This window comes from Taudactylus pleione, unplaced genomic scaffold (assembly GCF_031769625.1).
Source record: "Taudactylus pleione unplaced genomic scaffold, aTauple2 ptg000454l, whole genome shotgun sequence".
In the NCBI taxonomy this organism is placed as follows: domain Eukaryota; kingdom Metazoa; phylum Chordata; class Amphibia; order Anura; family Myobatrachidae; genus Taudactylus; species Taudactylus pleione.
In genome coordinates, this window is record NW_028284856.1 from 12,369,311 (window position 1) to 12,394,824 (window position 25,514).

Below are 25,514 nucleotides of genomic sequence, written 5' to 3' on the forward strand. Positions count from 1 at the left end.
GCAAGGGGTGCAACTACTATGAGGGGGTCCATCTTCCTTGTCAGAGTTACATGTTATATACCTTTTTCACCATTGGGAGGTACATAGGGGCCCTTACAAACTTTTGCTATGGGGCATTCAAGCACCTGGTTACGCCCCTGTTTTCATTATTAATATGGTCATCCTCCGTATCCTCTCACGTTCTGTGTGTTGGTAATAGACAGATGTGTCAACTCAAGTCACGTCCTAGTCAGTGGTTTTTACAATGGTAACGTTTTATATGCTTGCTTTCTTGCACACCTGAATTGTATTAGTCCTGGCTGCAGCTACCTGGCTTTTGCTTTGTGTTTGGTCTGCTAGTAGCACAGTAGTCCCAGGTCATTATTATTACTCTTTTATATAGCACCACCATATTTTGCAGCAATGTGCAGAGAATATTATGTCTTTCACATCACTCTCTGCTGGTTACTTATATCTAAAGAGCTGTACACATTAGGGAAACACTATTTCACTTGTTGGAGACACTTTTATTCATTTTTTATTCTCATTCAGATCTATTTTCTTGGATTGTACAAGGGCTAAAATGCTAGTACAATATGTAGCACTAATGTCAATGGTTATTTGTCCTTAGCCAGTTAGCTTGGTTAAATGCTTTCCCAGTATCAACCAAATTGCCAAGGTCTAGTTTTCAGTTTACCTCCTCATGAAAGCAATAGGTTTGCCATTGTTGGTCCTGCAAAAATGCCGTGCTAATTCATCAGTTTAGTTCCTATGTTATGTTTTTGAACAGTCGCCTTAAGGGGCCTATCCATTACACGACTTAGTGAACAATCCGACCAAAACCAGGAGGTTTTGGTCGCATTGTTCTCAAAGTCGTGTAACGTATAGCCGGCAAGGACCAGTGATGCGCGTGCACGCTGGGTCCTTGCTGACGCCGACTATCTACTGAACATGCTCGTCACCCTGACGTTCAGAGATAAGAGGTCGGACTCCTGCACTGAATGACGTTCAGTGAACATCGTTCAGTTTGGGCACCGCACGTCGGCAACCTGAGGGTGTGAACGTTAGACGTTCAGTCTTTTAGGTCGCCTAGTGAATAGGCCCCTTTAGAATCCCTTCAACCATCCCACTGATTACTTATCTCTGTTTTCTGGCTGTTATTGTTATGTATTCATCCTGATGAATTACTTTAGTTAAGTTCTTTGGATTTTTGCAGTATGTGTGTAAGTAAGTGCAATATAACAAGTGGACAGTTTAAGCAATATTGCAGATTTATCCCATGTAAACTCATTATTTCTCTATACAAGTTTGTGTCCTTTCTGAAGTACATTTGAGTAAGTTTGGCAAAATATGGTTAAATTACTAAGATTTACAGGGCTTTCTGGATTAAAGACACTGACAGGGGCACATTTATAATGGGTGCCGGGTGTGCGCTGCACACGGGCCCCTGGGTCAAGGGGGGGCCCGCACCGCACACCCTGCACCCATAAACTTACCTCTCCAGAGTCCCACGTCGACTCCGAGGTCTGCGCCTGTTAAAACGGCTGGAAAATGGCCGCCGCGGCCATTTTCCCGGTGGCCTGTGCATGCGCTATAGACTCTGGGCACACTTTAGTGCCCAGAGTCTATAAGTGCGCCACTGGCTGCGCACCTCTTAGTGCGCAGCCGGACGGAGAGGAGGGGGACCGTGACTGAGACTGCACAGGGGCCCCCTCCTCTCTAGAAATGCCCCTGGACACTGACGTATAGTCTATGCGAGTGTAGACCCTGCACCTCATGGCAAGGCTCTTTGTAGTGTTAAGGTGAATGGGGCGGGGGGGGAGTAATTTAGTTAACACTAAACAATAGCACACAGTAGTGTGTTCCTGGTACATAATTTGTTGTGCTACAAGAACTTTCATGAAGATAAAAGATAAGCATTGTTTCACAGCTGCATAGGCTAAACCAAGAACATAGGTTTTATGTATGTGTGTGTGTATATATATATATATATATATGTGTATATATATATATATATATATATATATTTATATATATATATTATATTCAAACTGTGCCAGATAATTAAGCGACTGACTTATAAATAAAAAATTGTGCAATAGTGCTTGCAAATATAATACATACAACACGTGTTTTGTTATAAAAATTTATAACACATTTTAATATTAAAAAAGGGACCTACATAAATTAGGTCTGTTTAAATGAGCACAGCAAGTGCAATTGTTAAATATATACAAAGTGCAATCGTGCTGATAAATAAGCCTTATATAAAATTCATATATAAAGATTAATGGATGGATATATAAAAACAGGAGAAATATATAAGGTCAAAGCATAGAAGGATCAATACATATCAACAATTTAAAACTAATAATTAAAAAGTTCTTAAATTGTTAAAAAAGGGAGGTAAATAAATAGTCCAAGAAGTAGCTTTAAAAGGTTTAGCTTATCTGTGTCAGTTCAGGCAAAGGCAGCTTACCCAACGCGTTTCGTCCATTTAGGGACTTCATCAAGGGGTACAGATAGTCAGGGGTTATCGCTTTATATACCCACCGTTAAACAGGATTTGGAATGCCTCATTAAGCTAGTTAGTGATGTCGCTTCCAGTTTGCTAAAATCGGAATCGTGTTCATTCTTTTTAGTCTCATTAATTAGTGTAAGTAATGGGAGTTTGCGGAGTGATAGTCATTTCCAGATGGTTTTGCAGTTTAGAGCCATATCCCGATCATTTGCCAGCTTCCGTTCTAGCCCGCTTCCACTTCCGCCCACCGATGTCGTCATTACCGGTTTCGACGCGTGCATAGGTGCAATATGACGTTTTTCTCCTAGCGTCCGCATTACAGTGACTTGGCCGCCATGTTGTTGTTGTCCGTCTGGCGTCCGCATCATGATGATATGGCCGCCATGTTGTTGTAGTCCGTCTAGCCCTTTTCAGGTATATCCTCGGGGCGTAAGCATCATCAGTTATTTCTCTCACTGCTCCCGCTCTGTGTTACGGTCGTGTTGTGTCACATGACCTTTCTCTACATATTATATATACACACGTACACACACACTTACACATTGGATTTGTTTTGGTATTGTCATACACATATTTCAATGTAAAGTTCTGTGATCTAAAACCATGTGCATTCCATACATTTCCCTTTTAAGTCTCCAGCTACATTTTATTTGTCTGTATATTGCATGCTGAAAAAACTGAATTAGTTTTGGTTCCAGTACAGTTGAGCATAAACTCTGCATGTTCCTGAATAACAATGAGATTCTGATGTTCCCAGCAGGCATGTATATTTATCTCCTATAAATTTGGGTCTGTTCCAAAAAGATAATTTAAAATGAAAAAGTTAGGTTGCATGTGAAGACATCATCAGAAGACTTTAAATATTTTCCTAGGGGAGGGGATAACTCTTCCTGTCTTTAAATTTTGGAGCAAATTTCCCTGTTTCCCTCTGTATACACAGAGCCAATTTGGCAATTATGTGTTAAGTTCCTGCTTGGCACTCTATGGGTTACACATATCTAAAGGAGTAAAAACCTAAAACTTGTTACTGACAGCTACAAATGACTAGTGTAATGAGAAAATGGGTTTTATTAGGTGGCTAAGCCTACTCCTATAATTTAGCCACATTGCTTTAAATAACATTTACCCATACATACATATATATATAACACACACTGAACATATTCCACATTTATAATACAGGATCTGTACGAGGCTGTATGAAAAGTAATGACAGATTTTTTTTATTCAGTATCAGATAACTCCACAGGATATGAACATATTTCTTTTTCAAAGTAGCATCCTTCACATTCAATCAATATTTAGCAGCGTTTCAACAACAATTTAAGACGTGCAGTAGACTGTTCTGTGACATCACTATTAGTGTTGCAGCTGTGGCATTTTTCACTTCATCATCTGTTGAGAACTTCTTTCTGCGCAGTTGTTTTTTCAGGGTTGGGAATACCCAGAAATCACAGGGCGCCAAGTCCATAATGCTGCAGTGCAGCACTCGGCTCCTGTCACTGAGGGGGAGTCGGCACTTTGGTGTCACCCCTCGGTAGGTAACACCAGGGAGCAGCCCGCACTTCTCTTGTGACGCCACTGAACTTTCCTATATATTGCAGCAAAATCCTATTCTGGAGTCTTTGTCCAAAATTAGCTTGGATTATATTGATTCTATTTAATACACCAAACTACTACAATTATAGATAAGCTGCACCTCCCTTTACACCCCATGTTAGAAGGGTTCCCGAAAAGATGTGAAAACAACAAGAAAGGGAGGGCACTCACAATAGATTAAAATACATCAATCATATACAAGTTTATTTTATGTTCTAAAAATCAGTCTTTCTCCTTCATCCACTAGGGGACACTGGAGGCTTCAAAACAGTGGAGTATAGACTGTGCTAAATGGAGCTGGCACTTTACATTTTTAATAAGTGTGACTAGCTCCTCCTCCTCTATACCCCCTTCAAGCCCCAGTTTTAGCTTGTGCCGGAGTGGAGCTGGTCGTGTGTACCATATTCTATCTGTTGTTAGGTATTTCTCATAGTACTGCTGTGCTGAAGCTGAGGACAGACAGGCAGCATCTGCCACTAAATATACTGTATATCAGAAAGATATTCTCCAACCTGATGGGTGCGCATAAAATTTTTTGTAAACACAGATATAAATTAAAACTGTATATAAATTTATTTTAATAATATAGCCAGAATGGCTCTAAAACATTTGTCACTGGGCTTATAAAATTAGACAACCAACATAGACTGTTAAATAACACTTAAAACATGATCACAAACAGATTTCAATGAGTCCCTGAAGAATGTCCCTGAGATTCCACAAACTCTTCAGATGATAAATACTTATTCATTCACTTTAAGATACGTTGTGCGGTTGCACAATATAATCCTACCCTTTGATGAGGGAAAATTGTAACATAAATCACAATTGATGTGTCCGGCTCTTAGTGAGTAATTAGGTAATTTGTAAGTCCCAAGTATGATCTCTCACGTAATCCAATGTGGATATAAGCTGGTCACAGTGCACAAATTGGCATTTGTTAGAGCTGGATACCGCTAAATCTTAGTGTATATATGTTGACATTGGCTACAGAGGGCAGAGCCCACAGAGATACAATAAAAGATTTGGGGTATGCGTGAGTGATTCTAACCAGACAGCCAGCCAGCTGCGCTCTACTCACAGATTTCCCCGTCCGTGCTGGCAAGTATAGTCGCTCTCCGGGCTCACACGTCTCGTGATTACACACGCTGCCTGTTCGTGTGACGCTGCCCTGCAGACTCCGATGTCTCGGTTCAGGTATACTCTGCTGCACACAGACAAGCCAATAAAAAGTTGTAAACTGGGAATCCGAGACTTGTTACTTTGATCAGGGAAACTCAGCAAGAATCTGTTCAGTCCCAATTAGTTCTTGACGCGTTTTTCCATCAGTTTAGCAAGACTGTTTCTTCTGAAAGACTCTCTCCTGACTCTATTTCAGTTTCTTCTTTTGACCTTTTTTCACTACACTGATATGTTGTTTGTGTGGGGTCTGTATGTAGCATGACTGGCAGAGGTTCTAGGCATCTCAAAAGTTCTTTTCCTGCAAAAAGTGTGCAAATAAATTTACACAGGGGCAGTCATCTAACTCCCGATTGTGTGATAATTGCAATCCTGAGCTACAATCTGCAGGGATGTCATCGCCTTGGACGGCGCAAGTTACATCCATTATTACCTCTCTCTCTGCTGAGCTGGAGGCTTCTCACAAAGAAAGAGAGGCTTCCAGGTCAGCGGCTCTAGAAGAGCCTGCATGGACGAGGTCCTTAGTGAAATCCATGGCTATTCTCCTCAGGTCTCAAAAAAGAGATGGTTACCCTTAGTCCCCCAATCAGACGAATCGGAGGAGGAGAATATGCCAGATTGAGAAGAAGGCGAATATGCTCCAGATTCGCCTAAAGAACTCCAGGAGGAGTCTGAGCCAGTATCCAAGGGAATAGAGGCTTTCATTTCTGCAATCCGCCAAGTATTGCAGATTCAGGAGGTGGACTCGACTCCTTCACGGCAGTCTTTCTTTCTAAAGAAACAAAGACAGGCTGTTGCTTTTCCGGTATCGGAAGAGGTAGATTCCCTTTTTAACGTCAGCTTGGGAACATCCGGATAAAAAATTTCAGATGTGGTGGCGGTTATTATCCTTTTCCAGCAGATAGCAGAAAATCTTGTGAGACTCCCCCCTACCTTAGATCCATCGGTATCGCAGCTGTCTAAGACGACTACGCTACCAGTTCCTGGACCACGTCTTTGAAAAACACATCGGACAGGATATTGGAGAATACTCTCTAGTCCATTTACACAGCTGCAGGGGTGACACTGCGTCCTGAGATTGTAAGCTGCTGGACTAACACAGCTATTAAGCTTTGGGCAAAACAATTGGCTGACAGAATGAGAGAACAGCTGTCGGTGGAGGAGCTTATTCCATTAACAGAGCATATAGGTGAAGCCGCGACTTACCTGGGAGAGGCGTCCAAAGATGTTTGCAATATCGCAACCAGGACTTCAGCTCTGGCGATTTCAGCACATAGGGCGCTGTGGCTTAGACAGTGGCAGGCAGATACAGAATCTAAGAAAGCTGTGGAAGCATTTCCATTTACGGGAAGTGTATTGTTTGGAGAGGAACTAGATAAATGGATTTCTCATGCTACTGGAGGTAAATCCACTTATCTTCCTTCTGCGGCTCCCCCCCTTAGAAGATCTTACTCTGGACCCTCGTTTCTGTCCTTTCGTGCTCCGAGACAATCACGTGGTTGCTTCAGAGGAGGACCATCGACTTCCCGTGGTTCCAGATGTCGGGGCAGAGCCGCAACTACATCTCATCAAGCTGAGGTTAAATCCACTACCAAGCATAGTGCATGACAGGCTTCCCTCTCACCTGGGGGATCCCAGAGTGGGAGCGTGTCTTCGGGACTTCAGAAAAGTATGGATGGAATCTTGTACGGACGCTTGGGTCCGGGATCTCATCACTCAGGGATACAAGCTCGACTTTCAGTTTCAACCTCCACCTCATTTTTTTTACCACAGGTTTGCCAGTTTCCAATGACAGGAGTGTCGTGTTACAGCAAGCTATAGACCAGCTTCTATCCGCCAGAGTGGTGGTCCACGTTCCCGAACACCAGATCGGACAAGGTTTTTACTCCAGTCTCTTCGTGGTTCCGAAACCAGATGGTTCGGTCAGATCTATTCTGAACTTGACGGATCTCAATCCTTACCTAAGGATTTTCAAATTCAAGATGGAGTCGCCTACCTTCACATTCCTATCTGACCGCCTCACATTTCCAGTTTCAGGCCTTACTCTTCGGCTTATCATCAGCGCCCCGGGTATTCACAAACGTCATGGCTGTGATGATGAGTATCCTTCGGAAATAATATTATTCCTTACCTGAATGATCTTCTGCTGAAGGCCAATTCCAGGGACCAATTACTACAGAATATCACTGTGACTCACAGCCTTCTCATTCGTCATAGGTGGATCCTGAATTTTCCCAAGTCTCACCTGCAACCAACGCAGAGGCTACAATTTCTGGGAATGATCATGGACACCTTATGTCAGCAAGTGTTCCTCCCTCCGGAAAAGGTAACATTCGTTCAGGAGATGGTGAGGACGGTCCTTCAACATGGTTAGGTCTCGGTGCATGTCTGCGTCCAACTCCTGGGGAAGATGGTTGCGGAATTCGAGGCCGCTCCTTATGGACGCTTTCACTCCAGAAAGTTTCAGCTAGACCTACTCTCTAAGTGGATGGAATCCCATCTTTTCCTTTACCAACGGGTTAGGTTAAGTCCCAGAAATCTGATATCCCTCCTCTGGTGGTTGAACTCTGTACACCTATTGGAGGGAAAGCGATTCGGAGTGTGGAATTAGACTCTTCTCACCACAGACATGAGTTTGAGAGGATGGGAACATCACTTCCAAGGCCGCTGAACATCTGCCGATAAACATATTGGAATTGCGGGCAGTGTTCTACGCTATTCAGACAGCAGGTCACCTGTTGCGGGACCAAGCAGTCAGGGTCCAGTCCAACAACGCCACGACAGTGGCGTACATAAACAGACAAGGCGGTATCAGAAGTCAGGTGGCTATGAAAGAGGTAAGGCGGATTCTAACCTGGGCAGAAAAATTTGCAAAGGCAATCTTCATTCCAGGCGTAGAAAATTGGGAGGCATACTAACTCAGCCGGCAGGATGTGCATCCTGGTAAATGGGCACTACATACGCAGGTTTTTCAACAGCTGGTCCAACGGTGGAGTCTTCCATGGGTCGACCTCATGGCATCCAGACAAAATCATCAATTGCCTCTCTACTGCTCTCGGACGAGAGACCCGGAGGCAGTGGCAGTGGACGCACTGTTAACGCTGTTCCCTCAGTTTCCTCTTGTCCTCGGATGCTACCACGCATCAAAAGGGAGAAGCCCAAGGTTCTATTGGTAGCTCTGCATTGGCCTCGCAGGGCTTGGTATTCCAACCTTCAACTTCTGTGGGGTCCTTTAGACTATCCAGACTTAAAGCAGCTTTGTTTGGCGTGGTTGTTGAAAGGGCCATCTTAAGACTTAAAGGGATCCCATCCAGGGTAATCCCTACTATGCTTAGAGCTCGAAGGAAGTTACTTCTAAACATTACCACCGTATTTGGAAGACTTATGTTTCCTGGTGTGAAAGTAGAGGGACTCCTCCTACGGAATTCAACCTAGCCAGATTTCTGCTTTTTCTGCAAGCAGGTTTTTCAGCCGGTTTGCGGTTGGGTTCTCTGAAAGTTCAAATTTCAGCTCTGATGGTTTTCTTCTAGAAGAAGCTGGCCTTGATACCGGAGGTACAGACTTTTCTGCAAGGTGTTATTCCGTTACAGCCACCCTTTGTTCTTCCTACGGCTCCATGGGATTTGGATATCGTACTTTCCTTCTTACAGTCTCCTCTGTTCTAACCTTTGGAATTGGTGGAGTTAAAATGCCTTACGTGAAAGGTAACACTTCTTCTTGCACTGGGCTCTGCAAGGAGGGTGTCGGAATTAGGAGCTCTATCCTGTCGTCCTCCTTACTTGGTATTTCACAAGGTAAGAGCGGAACTATGGACTAGAATGGACTTTCTTCCAAAGGTGGTTTCGGCTTTCCACATCAACCAACCTATTGTGGTATTGGCTCTTCCTCAAGATTCACCTTTGTCTAAATACTTGGATGTTGTTAGGGCTGTTCGTAATTATGTGGAAAGGACTGCAGCCATACATAAAACAGCACACTATTTGTTTTGTATGATGTTGCTCGTCCTGGTTGGCCAGCTTCCAAACAGTCGCTGGCCCTCTGGTTTCGTCTGACAGTCGTATATGGCGTATATGGCCTCATCTAGGGAGTCTCTGCCTTCTATTACAGCGCATTCCACTTGCTCCATGGGTTGCTCGTGGGCGGCTGCTCGCGGGGTTTCCATGGATTCTCTTTACTGAGCGGCCACTTGGTCTGGCCGGTATACGTTTTGTTCGTTTTTATAGATTTAACACATTTGCGGCCTCTGCAGTGCAGTCTGGCCGCTCTGTTTTGCAGGGTTCTCAGCACTCTCCCGCCCGTGATGGGAGCTCTGGGACGTCCCCACTGTCTTGAAGCCTCCAGTGTGCCCTAGTGGATGAAGGAGAAAACAGGATTTTGGTACTTACCGATAAATCCCTTTCTCCGATTCCATAGGGGACACTGGACGCCCACCCTGCTGGTCCCTATACACCTGCGGCTTCCCCTATAGTGTGTCCCCTCCAGAAGAAGTCTGGCCATTTGGCATCTTGATGAAACGCGTTGAGGTATCTCTGGTGTTGGTGGTCCATATCCTCTTGCTGATGGTCCTAACCAGATAAGCTGATTATTCTGTTCTTAGATGTATGTTACTATTATTTTTTATTAAATGTGGTTTTAATTTTACTACTCATTGGTACCTTGTTTCTATTTATACCTGCAAATCCTTTTGAGTGACATGGCGCTTAACAGGACAAAGCCTTGAAAGTCCCTTGGTATGCCTATATGCACTTTACTTTTTGGTTACTGTATATTGGTACCTATTGAAAAGAGTTGCACTGAACACTGTGCACTTTATATTTATGGTGAAGCACTTTTTTGCAGTTTTGCACTTTTATGAATGCTGCTTGCTTATTTGCACTTGTTTGATATAGGGTCCAATAGATCATCAAGTGGCACTTGCATTTTGGCTGGGATACACTATACATTTGTGTTTATCACAGTATTAAGTTATATATGGTTTTTTTTCTGTTTAAACAACACAATATTTTTGCCTGGGAGCTGCAGAAGGAGCTCGCCTGACTGGATTTACATTTAAAGTCACCTTTTGAAGAAATTACACTAGTTGGCGCTGACGTCTCACTATACTGTTACATTGGACATTCTTGAGCAACGGTCCTGCTTTGGAGACTATATTAGCAGTCACTCTGAGAGAAGAGGAGTGTAACCTTGTTTCTCATTTGAGTGATTGGGTTTTAAGGAAAGGATATTACATCCGTCTCTATTGACAGATATAGCGCCAGTCACCACTATTGTATGTATATGTATATATATATATATGTATATATATATATATATATATATATATAGTGGTTGAAGCTATCGGCCATTGATGTCAATGGCCATGATTACAGTATACCATAAAAATTGCTATTTTTATGGTACACAGTGTTTAAAATATTTTTTTTATAAAATCATGTTGGATACATTTTTAAAAAGATGTTCTTGACCTATTTCAGTCCTAAAAAAAAATAAAAAATTTCTGAGCGGTTTTTGTGAAAAAAGTGTCAGTTAAGTGGTTAAACATAAAATCACTCCATAAAATACATTAATATTTTCAAATTTACAAGTTGAATTTTACACTGTTAGAAGGCAAACAATAAAAAACCACTGTCGCACATTATGGTCTGAGCTCACACCAATTGGACCCAACCAAATGGACAGATCTAAATGGTAACACAACTCAACGCGTATCGTCCTTATAAGGACGTAGTCAGGGGTAACACTCAATGATGTAACAATAAAACAAGTTAATATGACTGAATGGGGATTCGCTGATATCCACATACATCTAAAAAGGACAGGTTCTCAATATTTAGACAAATTAGGTCTACTGAGTGGAATTTCACTGGTATCGATACAGATATAAAAAAGACCCTGACCAGCAGCACCTCAGTGAGTGTACAATATAATAACAAAGAAGATATGTTATGTAACTTGCGCTTTCTGTCACAGCTGCTAGGGTCCAACGCAAAGGGACACCATACCTTATAATGATGCACAAAAAAACAAAAGATTATAGGGAAGGCCATCAGCGCTTGGTGGCCCTCCCTATATCTTTTGTTTTTTATACCTCAGTGAGTGTGTCATATATATATACCAACTTAACCCCAGTCCAATCCCTGTACCTTTTGCAGAATATCAGTCTGTCCCCGACGTTTTTCATTGAGAGGAGTGGCTTCTTTGCTGCCCTTCTTGACACCAGTCCATCCTCCAAAGGTTTTCGTCTTGTGTCATGCAAACAGTGAAGCATCCTGAGACCATTCATGTGTGGGGTTGCTTCTTAGCCAAGGGAGTGGAATCACTCACAATTTTGCCTAAGAACACAGCCATGAATAAAGAATGGTACCAAAACATCCTCCAAGAGCAACTTCTCCCAACCATCCAAGAACAGTTTGGTGACGAACAATGCCTTTTCCAGCATGATGGAGCACCTTGCCATAAGGCAAAAGTGATAACGAAGTGGCTCGGGGAACAAAACATCGAAGTTTTGGATCCATGGGCAGGAAACTCCCCAGACCTTAATCCCATGGAGAACTTGTGGTCAATCCTCAAGAGGCAGGTGGACAAACAAAAATCCACAAATTCTGACCAACTCCAAGCATTAATTAGGCAAGAATGGCCAGCCATCAGTCAGTATGTGGCCCAGAAGTTGATTGACAGCATGCCAGGATGAATTGCAGAGATCTTGAAAAAGAAGGGTCAACATTGCAAATATTGACTCTCTGCATAAACCAATGTAATAGTCAATAAAAGCCTTTGACACTTATGAAATGCTTGTAATTTTACTTCAGTATACCATAGTAACATCTGACAAAAAGGTCTAAACAGTGAAGCAGCAAACTTTGTGAAAACCTATATTTGTGTAATTCTCAAAAATTTTGCCCATGGCTGTGCTTTACCACTAAAAGTGTTATTGGAAAATACAATCTGGTGTTTTGCTAAAAAATAATCTCGTATATGTATTGGTACCAAATATAAAAAAGTGTATCTTTGGTAGAACTTCTTTCATGTGTACGAGTTGGGTTTTTTGTATGGAGATTTCAGGGAAGCTCATTATACAGATTTGTTTTGGATGCTGCTATTTTAGGAAGAGTACATTCGTTTGAAGTTTTCTTTTGCAAGATCCTTTTGGTGTTTTCATCAAAGCTTACTGTTTCTAAGAAAATATTGAATAAGAACACATGCTGATTGCGATAATGCATTCTACACATATCTAACTGAAAGGTGTATTACCATTCAGAACAGTAGTTCAAATTATGCTTGATTCTGGTATAGCAATGTATGTCTGTAACACTGAGTGAGGCCAGCCATCTTTTTAGAGTATTTGCTTCTGCACTGGCCCATGGTAATACAAGTGATAATTCCAAAAAAATAGAACAAAAACACCTGATGAGGAACTGCGCTTTTAAATAGCAAAACACCACATCTGATATGGCAGATAACATAATATCAGGACACACTATATTTAAACAGTAAGAATTTACATATGAATGACAATATACAAATAACCACACTGATAAAATGCACATGGGCATCATACAGATAAGTACAAATTTCAGGAATATATTGTGATAATTTAGTATATAAAACACCCCTGTTACAGAATATAAATGATCTTGGGAATAGAGTTGCAACTGTGACATTCAAATACAGTATAAACAAAAATATATACAGTCAGGTGCATAAATATTGGGACATTGACAGAATTTTCATATTTTGGCCTCTATTCACCACCACAATGGCTTTGAAATGAAACAAACAAACAAGATGTGATTTAACTGCAGACTTTCAGATTTAATTTGAGGGCAATTACATCCAAATCAGGTGAACGGTGTAGGAATTACAATGGTTTCTATATTTGCCTCCCACTTTTTAAGGGGCCAAAAGTAATGGGACAAACTAAACAATCCTAAATCTAACTTTCACTTTTTAATACTTTGTTGCATATCCTTTGCAGGCAATTACAGCCTGAAGTCTGGAACTCATAGACATCACCAGACACTGGGTTTCATCCCTGGTGATGCTCTGCCAGGCCTCTACTGCAAATGTCTTCAGTTGCTGCTTGTTCTTGGGGCATTTTCCCTTCAGTTTTGTCTTCATCAAGTGAAATGCATGCTCAATCGGATTCAGGTCAGGGGATTGACTTGGCCATTGCATAACATTCCACTTTATAGCCTTAAAAAACTCTTTGGTTGCTTTTGCAGTATGCTTCGGGTCATTGTCCGTCTGCACTGTGAAGCGCCGTCCAATGAGTTCCGAAGCATTTGACTGAATATGAGCATATAATATTGCCCAAAACACTTCAGAATTCATTCTGCTGCTTTTGTCATCAGTCACATCATCAATAAATACAAGGGAACCAGTTCCATTGGCAGCCATACATGCCCACGCCATGACACTACCACAACCTTGCTTCACTGATGAGGTGGTATGTTTTGGATCATGAGCAGTTCCTTTCCTTCTCCATGCTCTTCTCTTCCCATCACTCTGGTACAAGTTGATCTTTGTCTCATCTGTCCATAGGATGTTGTTCCAGAACTGTAATGGCTTTTTTAGATGTTGTTTGGCAAACTCTAATCTGGTCTTCCTGTTTTTGTGGCTCACCAATGGTTTACATCTTGTGGTGAACCCACTATATTCACTCTTGTGAAGTCTTCTCTTGATTGTTGACTTTGACAAATATACACCTACCTCCTGGAGAGTGTTCTTGATTTGGCCAACTGTTGTGAAGGGGTTTTTCTTCACCAGGGAAATAATTCTTCTGTGATCCACCACAGTTGTTTTCCGTGGTCTTCTGGGTCTTTTGGTGTTGCTGACCTCTCTGGTGCATTCGTTCTTTTTAAGAATGTTCCAAACAGTTGATTTGGCCACACCTAATGCTTTTGCTATCTCTCTGATGGGTTTGTTTTGATTTTTCAGCCTAATGATGGCTTGCTTCACTGATAGTGACAGCTCTTTGGATTTCATATTGAAAGTCAACAGCAACGGATTCCAAATGCAAATGTCACACCTAGAATCAACTCCAGACCTTTTACCTGCTTAATTGAGAATGAAATAACGAGGGAATAGCCCACACCTGTCCATGAAATAGCTTTTGAGTTGATAGTCCCATTACTTTTGGCCCCTTAAAAAGTGGGAGGCACATATATAGAAACCTTTGTAATTCCTACACCGTTCACCTGATTTGGATGTAATTGCCCTCAAATTAAATCTGAAAGTCTGCAGTTAAAGCACATCTTGCTTGTTTCACTTCAAAGCCATTGTGGTGGCGAATAGAGGCCAAAATATGAAAATTCTGTGAATGTCCCAATATTTATGCACCTGACTGTATAAAGAGTTATTTTGTATAAAACACTCACAGTATTTCTATGGAACTATTTAGTCCCAAACAACTGCAGTTAGTAGTAATAAAAAATAGACTCTTCACCGTACACAATTATAGTGGGCGTTTAATTGCCAGAATATCCTCCGGCTGAAGACACACTCCTCTGTTCGGCAAATACGTAGTGGTGGCCACATGACACATTTTTTCAATGTGTAAGAGCAGCTGTGACCGTGGCATGCACATGTAAGGTGCTCCTGCACCAACAACGATCAATTTCAAAGAGAGTTCTCTTTCACAAAGCCAGGGGGAGGCGAAACCGGTCAGAGGAACTACCTAGGAACTTTTTACATATTGTTTTTATCTCCTAGTGCTGCAATTATTTAGTTGAGTATTGCTGCTGGAGGCTTTTGCACACTGTTGGTGCAGCTGGGATGTACCACTTGCTACTGGAGCCTCTGATTATCCCTGTTTGGTAAGTACCACCGCCGGAGCCCTGCGGTTTCGGGGGCTGCAGTTGGAGACTGTTGTTGGTGCAGGAGCACCTTACATGTGCCACAGTCACAGCGGCTCTTAAGGGGGATATCCACTTAGCGATTTAGCCAAGCGATTGCACGATAACGACATCATTATCGTGCAATCGCTTGCAAATCGCGCATGCATCGGGCATGTTTTGGTCGGAAGCGACCAGCAATGCGCGTGCCCACGGGTCGCTTCTGACATCCGACATCGCCCGTACATGCTGGTCAATCTGACTATCTCGTCAGGTTCAGCATGTACGGGGATGAGGGATGTGCCAGGACTGAACGAGTGAGCGTTCAGTCTAGGCACATCACTAGCTATACAAATGACAGCACAATTGCAATGTCGTAATCGTGCTGTCGTTTGTATATCTACAAGTGGATACCCCCCATTACACTCATTGAACAGATCTGTGTCACATGGCCACCACTAAGTATGTGCCAGACCAAGGTGTGTGTCATTTAGCTGGAGGACAGTCTGGTAATTAAACATCCACTCTAATTGTGTCTGGGAACAGACTTTTTCATTACTACTGACTGCAGTTGTTTGGGACTAAATAGTTCCTTCTATATACTGCGAGCGGTGTTTTATATGAAAGAACTCCACCTTTTGATTATATTTTTAGAATTTGTCACAGTTGCAACTCTATTCCCAAGATCATTTATTGTCTGTAGCAGAGGTGTTTTATATACTAAATTATCACAATATATTCCTGAAATTTGTATGTATCTGTATGATGCCCATGTGCATTTGATCAGTGTGGTTAATATTTATATATTGATTTTCATTTTACATTTTTAAATTCATATGTATATTCTTACTGTTTAAATATAGCGCGTCCTGATATTATTTTATCTGTCATGTCAGATGTAGTGTTTTGATTTTTAGAAGCACAGTTCCTCAGGTGTAAATAGCGACATTTCACAAATTTGATATATAGATTCAAAATGCAAAGTATGTTCTACTCCAAAGTAAAAAAAAAACTAAAATAAAAGGCTTTACAGATGAGTAAGTTCCTATTGCATATAATGGGGGAATCAAATTTTACCGCCCTACCTTCTTCATCTGTTCCCTTTATTACATTCCTAGGGCTCTCTAGTCGATTGGTAAAATTGAAAATCTAGAATTTCACTAACTATCTTCAGCTCAGTGATGAGATTCATCTTAATAATATGTGTGTGAACATTCGAACAAAGGAGTAATGTATTCAATTCAAGTTTGTTGGCATATTTTTGATTATTATTTTTTCTGCTCCTTTTTTTCTGAATTAAAATGAGCCCAACGAGTGCGGTTGAGGACCGTCTAGACGGAAGATGTGATTTAATTTTAGAGTAGGCAATTTGTGTTTTGATATATAGCATATTTGCAGACTCACTCTTGGCAGTTATGCAAGTGATATTACGAAGTCTTGGCCACTCAGCCATGCCCTTGAAAAGGTATTATGGGGCCAGTTGTTTAAAATGTTTGTAGGCCAGCTTATTATTACTATTATTATTATTATTTATTTTTTTTGTGATTTCCAGATGTTGATTTTTTTTTTTAACCCTTAAACTATAAACCTGTTTACATTAAGCAAACATTGATGCTTTCTATCAATCATAAAATGTATTGTGGATGTTTTTTTTTTTTTTTTTTTTTAACTTGGAATGACAAACCTCACAGTTCAGTAACTATTTATTATAAAAGGAGCAAAGCAGAGTAATACAAGGTGTTTCACTCACTTTTGGCCCCAAAGTGTTTCTTATAACTTTGACGTAATTTAGTGAAATGTGACACAGACATACCTTGGTCTGTGAGAAACATGAGTAAATCATAGGAAGTGTTGAAAGTTTTCACCATTAGAATCCAGGCCAGCTGTTTACGCATGTGCGTAGTGAAGGCCAGCTGTTCCCCACCCTAGTCAGCAGCGCAGTCCAAAATTCAAATAGGGGAGTCACACCAACTCCCAGTGAGGATGGCATTGGTGTGGTTCCCCAATTAGAATTTTGGACTGGTCTGCAGCCGCCACTGCTAGTCAGTAAGTATTCCTTCTTCCCAGAGTGCTGATGTGCAATGAGGTGTCTACATTCATCCTGTCTGTGTGTTACGTGCCGATATGAACCTTTATCGGCCCAGTTTTCCAGTACGTCTGGCAATAAATATAGCTATGTTCCAGTTCATATCTCCACGTAACACACACGAGGTGGGGCTGTGTCAAACTTAACTAAATTACGTCACTTACTTTAAAAGTTATAAGAATTACACTTTTGCCCAATAGCGAATGAAACACCCTGTATATATACACTGACTATACCATAAACTAATGGCACTAAATAAAAAGGCATAACAAGAAGTAAAGGAGGGGAGACCTGATGTTACTCCAACAGATTTGGGGACCTTATTCTTGGATTTTGCTGGCAACATTCCTCCAGGGTTTAGAAGTTTTGTACAGTGGTACAAATGTCCTCATACACTATTGCTGAAGTCGCACAAACAGTCTTTCTCAGCGTGCCAGGTCCTGTCTGATTGGGTTTGCGGCAACTGTCTTTTTAGGCCAAAAATGCATCTTGCTTGCTTCACGAGACTACACTGATCAATTTAATATATGATACTTGCATATCTGAGCCTGAATCTGTATGCAAAGTGCTACCATACAGCTTCCGCAGCATTTTTCCACACCAAGGTGTGCTTTGTATACAGATTCAGTTGCACACAGATATACAAGTGCTGCATATGATACTGGTGCCATCTCATGAAACTGTTTGTTGCATCCATTTGCAGCTAAGATGCATTTTCAGGTGAAAAAGATGCTCTGCGCAAGCATAGTCACAGGACACCTGGTGGGCTTACTCGCGCCAGGCGTATTGCTCCGCATGCCGTATTAAGGCTAGATATATGAGGATACATTGTTTTCATGCCAATCCATCAGATTTCTCCCTTGTTAGAGACGGCTGTTGTCTCATTGCCTTAACACCAGAGGAATTAAATGAGAATCTTTGGTTCCTTTGATTAATATGTAATTCATGGAGGCGATATGGGTTTGAAGTATAAGTACAAATCTGGTATGATTCATATAATTGGTCTATATCTGAATATGTAATGAATTGATTATTCATGGAACATCAGTATTTAATAATATTTTCTAGATCAATTGTAATTGATGGATATAGGGTCATACGCTATTTTTTGTTCTTGCATGACTTATCACATAGATCTTATTATGTACATATATGCGGCATGACTTCTTTCTACAAATATATATTTACATGATGCTTATGCTTGTTGTCACGATTTTCCTAATGCTCATTATTGTAATTTGTGCATCCATATTTTAGAGTAATTAATGTAGGCCCATTTTATATTTTTATGTGGTACCTTTAGGTTTTGTGCCCGTATTTTTATAGTTCTTTTGTATATACTATCATTCGTTGTTTCTTTGCTTCGTTTTATGTTACTAAGGGCATTGCTGTTCATTTGCTTTAGTTTTCATTTAGTAAGGTCCGTGCTTCTTTAAGTTGCTCTGGAACCAATAAAAATTAATTTCATAAGGCATCTATTGTTGCCAAGAGTTATTCTTGTTCGGTGCCTTTTGGTCCACCCCCTGTTACTGCTGAGTGACGAGGGTGCATCTACTGGACGCTGTCATGTCAGGAGGTCACCAGAGAGGAATAAGGTTTGTTTTCCGCCATTCAGCTGTTCTACAGCTATAGCCAGGGCTGTGGAGTCGATAGAAGTTTTACAACTAGCTTCAAAATAAATCTTCTCTTCATTCCCCATTTCCAGATCATTCTCATGCGCCTGATAATTACACATAATATTATACTAATAATGCTGGTATAGGTACTTTACAGGCCAGGGATAGATGAGGAGCACTAAACTAATGTTGGTAGCGGCAGAAGTGAGGATTAGCAGCATTAGTTACTGGAGAATACATGACAGTGACATCATGTGTTGCATTTATTTAATGACCTCTACAGTAACTAATATATAGTCAATTACTTGTTGGCAGAAGTGGTCACTCTAAATTTCTTTGAGAGGAATTAAATTGCTCTCAACATTATATTAGTTATGGAGCTGGTACTGTTGTCTGGTAAGTTATATAAAATCTGACCTCTTTGGATGCTGTGTGAGTGACTGCCAGCACCGCAAATAACCAATTGGTAAGTTCCTAGTTGTGACACTAGGCTTCCAAGCTCTCACTGACAGCCCAAAGTGTAGAAATGGCATGTACAGGCGCCTTTATCACACTGTGCATTTACCACTACGCATTGTGATCCTGGGATCCCCTTTAACTCCACACATTGACCATGTCCCCATCCCGTTACTAAATATTTTCAGCCCACGCCCCCTACCCCTAATCATTAAACATTGCCAGCCCATGTCCCCCCTATTCCTTATCATTAATCTTCAACAGCTTGTGTCCCCTCTCTGTTACAACACATTGACAGATCACTAACCATTGCCAGCCTGTGTCCTCTCTCCTTATCACTAGCCATTGGAGCCTGTGTCCTCTCTCCTTATCACTAGCCATTGCCAGCCTGTGTCCTCTCTCCTTATCACTAGCCATTGCCAGCCTGTGTCATCTCTCCTTATCACTAGCCATTGCCAGCCTGTATCCTCTCTCCTTATCACTAGCCATTGCCAGCCTGTGTCCTCTCTCCTTATCACTAACCATTGCCAGCCTGTGTCCTCTCTCCTTATCACTAGCCATTGCCAGCCTGTGTCCTCTCTCCTTATCACTAACCATTGCCAGCCTGTGTCCTCTCTCCTTATCACTAGCCATTGGAGCCTGTGTCCTCTCTCCTTATCACTAGTCATTGCCAGCCTGTGTCCTCTCTCCTTATCACTAGCCATTGCCAGCCTGTGTCCCCTCTCCTTATCACTAGCCATTGGAAGCCTGTGTCCTCTCTCCTTATCACTAGCCATTGGAAGCCTGTGTCCTCTCTCCTTATCACTAGCCATTGGAAACCTGTGTCCTCTCTCCTTATCACTAGCCATTGCCAGCCTGTGTCTTCTCTCCTTATCACTAGCCATTGCCAGCCTGTGTCCTCTCTCCTTATCACTAGCCATTGCCAGCCTTTGTCCCCTCTCCTTATCACTAGCCATTGCCAGCCTGTGTCCCCTCTCCTTATCACTAGCCATTGCCAGCCTGTGTCCTCTCTCCTTATCACTAGCCATTGGAAGCCTGTGTCCTCTCTCCTTATCACTAGCCATTGGAAACCTGTGTCCTCTCTCCTTATCACTAGCCATTGGAAGCCTGTGTCCTTTCTCCTTATCACTAGCCATTGGAAGCCTGTGTCCTCTCTCCTTATCACTAGCCATTGGAAGCCTGTGTCCTCTCTCCTTATCACTAGCCATTGGAAGCCTGTGTCTTCTCTCCTTATCACTAGCCATTGCCAGCCTGTGTCCTCTCTCCTTATCACTAGCCATTGCCAGCCTTTGTCCCCTCTCCTTATCACTAGCCATTGCCAGCCTGTGTCCCCTCTCCTTATCACTAGCCATTGCCAGCCTGTGTCCTCTCTCCTTATCACTAGCCATTGCCAGCCCGTGTCCTCTCTCCTTATCACTAGCCATTGCCAGCCCGTGTCCTCTCTCCTTATCACTAGCCATTGCCAGCCTGTGTCCTCTCTCCTTATCACTAGCCATTGGAAGCCTGTGTCCTCTCTCCTTATCACTAGCCATTGCCAGCCCGTGTCCTCTCTCCTTATCACTAGCCATTGCCAGCCTGTGTCCTCTCTCCTTATCACTAGCCATTGGAAGCCTGTGTCCTCTCTCCTTATCACTAGCCATTGGAAGCCTGTGTCCTCTCTCCTTATCACTAGCCATTGGAAACCTGTGTCCTCTCTCCTTATCACTAGCCATTGGAAGCCTGTGGCTTCTCTCCTTATCACTAGCCATTGCCAGCCTGTGTCCTCTCTCCTTATCACTAGCCATTGGAAGCCTGTGTCCTCTCTCCTTATCACTAGCCATTGCCAGCCCGTGTCCTCTCTCCTTATCACTAGCCATTGCCAGCCTGTGTCCTCTCTCCTTATCACTAGCCATTGGAAGCCTGTGTCCTCTCTCCTTATCACTAGCCATTGGAAGCCTGTGTCCTCTCTCCTTATCACTAGCCATTGGAAGCCTGTGTCTTCTCTCCTTATCACTAGCCATTGCCAGCCCGTGTCCTCTCTCCTTATCACTAGCCATTGCCAGCCTGTGTCCTCTCTCCTTATCACTAGCCATTGGAAGCCTGTGTCCTCTCTCCTTATCACTAGCCATTGCCAGCCTTTGTCCCCTCTCCTTATCACTAGCCATTGCCAGCCTGTGTCCCCTCTCCTTATCACTAGCCATTGCCAGCCTGTGTCCTCTCTCCTTATCACTAGCCATTGGAAGCCTGTGTCCTCTCTCCTTATCACTAGCCATTGGAAGCCTGTGTCCTCTCTCCTTATCACTAGCCATTGGAAGCCTGTGTCCTCTCTCCTTATCACTAGCCATTGGAAACCTGTGTCCTCTCTCCTTATCACTAGCCATTGCCAGCCTGTGTCCTCTCTCCTTATCACTAGCCATTGCCAGCCTGTGTCCTCTCTCCTTATCACTAGCCATTGCCAGCCTGTGTCCTCTCTCCTTATCACTAGCCATTGCCAGCCTGTGTCCCCTCTCCTTATCACTAGCCATTGCCAGCCTGTGTCCTCTCTCCTTATCACTAGCCATTGCCAGCCTGTGTCCCCTCTCCTTATCACTAGCCATTGCCAGCCTGTGTCCTCTCTCCTTATCACTAGCCATTGCCAGCCTGTGTCCCCTACCCTTGTCCCATTCTATGGTAACCCTTAGAGGTTCTCGGCAATTACAGCTCTACAGGCATACAGTTTAAGATAGACTTCTGTTATTGCAGGCAGTGTTGTGTAGGGCAGGGGATCCTGAATCGCCTAGGTGTCCAAATACAGGATGGGGACTGGCTACAGCAGCACAGATGATCAAAACACTGTGACTTTTAATTTCCAACAATGTAGCATAATGTTCCCTTCAAGTGCATTAGCGGTCATTGCCAATGCAAATTAGGAGGTATAGAAGGGAGACAAGTTGCACTTGATAGGATGCAGTTGTAAGTCGCCATGGCGATTCAGTGATCAAGATTTTTCTCAGTTTTATTTTTAATTACGCCTTCAGTTTACAGTATAGTTTCATTACGACTTAGTAACATCCATATTTCATTTCAAGGTAATGTATTTCTTGTGTCACCTAATACCAGCAAAATATGCCTTCTCAATAAATAGACAATTGTGCTTAAGAAGTGTAAATTAATGTATAATACATTAATCAAAAGTGCTGCGATTAAAGCTATTTTCAGAAGCAATTAGCAGCTAGTGATGTAAAAATCCTTCAAGCCATCATCATTCTTCCCTTCATCATCGTCTACAAATCAAAGAAGCTAGGAATATGTTCTTGAGAAGTAATAGCATAAAACGCTGCTGACAGTAATGTGTTTTCCTGTCACTTTTCAGATCACTTTAGATGTGCTGGCAGACATGGGTCACGAAGAGCTAAAGGAGATTGGAATTAATGCCTATGGCCACCGGCACAAGTTGATCAAAGGTGTTGAGAGACTTCTCGGAGGTCAGCAAGGTAAATATTACAAAAATGTGACCTACTTACTGTATCTGTTCTACTACAGCTATTATTCACCTATGTTTTTGATTATTAAATATATTTTCCTATATACAAACACTGAATTGAAAGAAGGGTGCGCTTTATTTTTCACATGTATTTTAAACCCTGTAACAGATTGTATATTATTTATTAACAGTTATTTATATAGCGCGCACATATTCCACAGCACTTACCATTCACATCTGTCCCTGCCCCAGTGGAGCTTACAATCTATATTCCCTACCACATGCTCACAAACATACACACAATGGTCAATTTTGTGGGGAGCCATTTAACCTACCAGTATAATTTTGGAGTGTGGGAGGAAACCGGAGTACCCGAGGGAAACCCTTGCAAGCACAGGGAGAATATACAAACTTCTCGTGGTGAGAATCGAACCCATGACCTCAGTGTTGTGAGGCAGTAACGCTAACCATTACACCGTCTCTGCACTTACATCCCATCCCATCCCTAGGATGGGATGGGGCCTCATATTGAGTCCTCTGTCTAGGGCAGATACCCTCTGCCACATCACATACCAATCATTGGCTTTATAAGAGTTCTGACAAAAGTCTCCCCTTAAAAATAAGCAAATGTTTATCCTAGGTATAGCTAAAGCATAATAGAAATGTTTTGCTCTTGTACAGTGCCATTTTTCCATCTCTGCTAAACGTATACCACTTATGATGAAGGGAAGCTTCCCTTCTCAAGGGTCAATTATGTTTTACATTTACAATTGTCAAACCAATATTGGGCATTTTATTAATTGACATTATAATCAACTAAGTATATTTGTAAGCGTTTTAAAAAACAAAAAACAAACTGGAGATATTTCTAAACTAATGCGTCACTGCTTATCATTTACCAAACCATTTACTAAGCTGCCATTGTTTTCATGTCTCACCCATCATCCCTTTGTAACCTCCTATAGCCTACCTCTTAAACACTCACAGTACAACTGCTTGGGTACATGGGCTAGTGGCAGATGTCTGACCTTACATCACTGGGCTTATGATCACTTGATATAATTGGGAGTATGGTCAGATCCGAGTCTTCCAAAGTAAAAAAAAAAAACCCTCAGATAGGACACATCTACAACTACCTGTAAGGTTTGCTTAAACCTAAAATGGTACATGATGCTTTAATGTTTATGGCCAACATACTGTACTACACAAAATAATGTTGTAAGGTTAGGGTATCTTGATAAAGAAATGTGTGTACTTTAGTGTATTAAGGTACAATAATAATCTTAAATAATAATACATAACTTTTTGTCTTGCAACCTTCTTTGTGACGTAAAGATGAACCAGACCTCTTCTCATCACCACTTGATCTTCCATTGTTTCTTACCACAGAATAACATTTCACTAAGTCTTCAGTAACTTACCAGCCCTGTGCTGCACAAGTAGCTGCAGTAATTGCACGGCTGTGGTTCACTTCCCTGCAGAAATGTGTAATCACTGACTCTTTTTTGCTTGCCCAGCTCTAATATTTACTTTGCTGCTTTTATTTCTTTTCAGGAACAAATCCTTACCTGACTTTCCACTGTGTTAGCCAAGGCACCGTTCTGCTGGATCTCGCTTCAGATGATAAAGAATACCAGTCAGTGGAGGAAGAGGTAATATACTGATATTCTGACCTTGTTTAGTGACACAGTAATAAATATGTTCAAGGTAAAGTCTACATTTCAGTCTCCTAATCTTGCTCATTGTCTATGCAGATATCATTATTATGTCCAGCATATTAATTCTTGTACACAGTACCTTGGTCAGTTGTGTGATCATTTTGGTACATGTTGACATCGTGGCCCATTCTCTTTGTTTAAGCTTTTTTCTTTTTATCTTGAATAATTTGCCATGGTAGATTGTCAGTGACCCTGGCAAGTTCATCCAAATTAGCTGGGTGCTGGTCCTATTTGAAGTAGAGCTGGTATGTCCCCTCTTACTGTTTTGTTGTACACAATTATACAGTTTAATCAATATTCATGATCACCAGCTAACACTTATCCCGAGCTGCAGATAGGTCCTCATTTCTGCCGGATCCATACAGCTTGCTTGAATTTTCAAAACCACATTTCTGCAGAAATCTATTCTAAAAATAGAGCTGAGTTAGTGATGACACATATATTACCATGCAGTACTGTAGAAGCGTCGTCCTGCTGTTCACCAGCATGAAAATGAAATGTCTGATCATCTTAATGATTCAAACGACATGCTTGGTGTAAGTATGGAAGTGCATGAAATTGATCCTGGCCCCAATACTTATTCTGCTAAGAGCATCTACAAGTAATAGGCTCACTTTTAAACTCTTGTAATTCATTGACATAGATCCATTATTTGTCTAGATTTGTTGTCCCAGAGATTTAAATCTCTGTGTAAGAGGAGAACAAAGTACTAAAGACTTATTCTCAGACAGCGAGTGGTCATTCATATATAATGAGGTGAATGCGATAAGAAGGTCCTATAGTGTGTCCTAGTGTGACACCTGGGCAGTATTATACAGGTAATCTAACAGATCATTACAGTTAGGTACAGAGAGAAAATTGGTTCAAAAGGGTCTCCTATACTAAAGGGGAAAAGGTACTCACTACTATACTGTAGACATAAATACATGTGTTACTCAAGCATTTTATGTAAAAGTTGATAAGTCCTATTCATTCCAATTGTAAATTACAACGGAAATGTGCTCATGCTATGTAAGTAAATGTTAATAAAAAGTATTAACCAAGTGTAGAGCTTGCAGAGCCAATAACCAAATGATCACCAATAA

General features: G+C 41.7%; 1 protein-coding gene across 2 annotated transcripts in view; it reads left to right on the plus strand.

Moving 5' to 3' along the window:
- Window positions 1–25,514, plus strand: part of TNKS (tankyrase) — a 252,832-nt gene that overhangs the window by 217,323 nt on the left and 9,995 nt on the right. For both annotated transcript variants that reach the window (XM_088448391.1, XM_088448392.1), the window contains exons 21-22: window positions 22,601–22,721; window positions 24,266–24,363. In XM_088448391.1, the coding sequence (XP_088304517.1) occupies window positions 22,601–22,721; window positions 24,266–24,363 (219 nt within the window). The remainder of the gene's footprint in view (window positions 1–22,600; window positions 22,722–24,265; window positions 24,364–25,514) is intronic.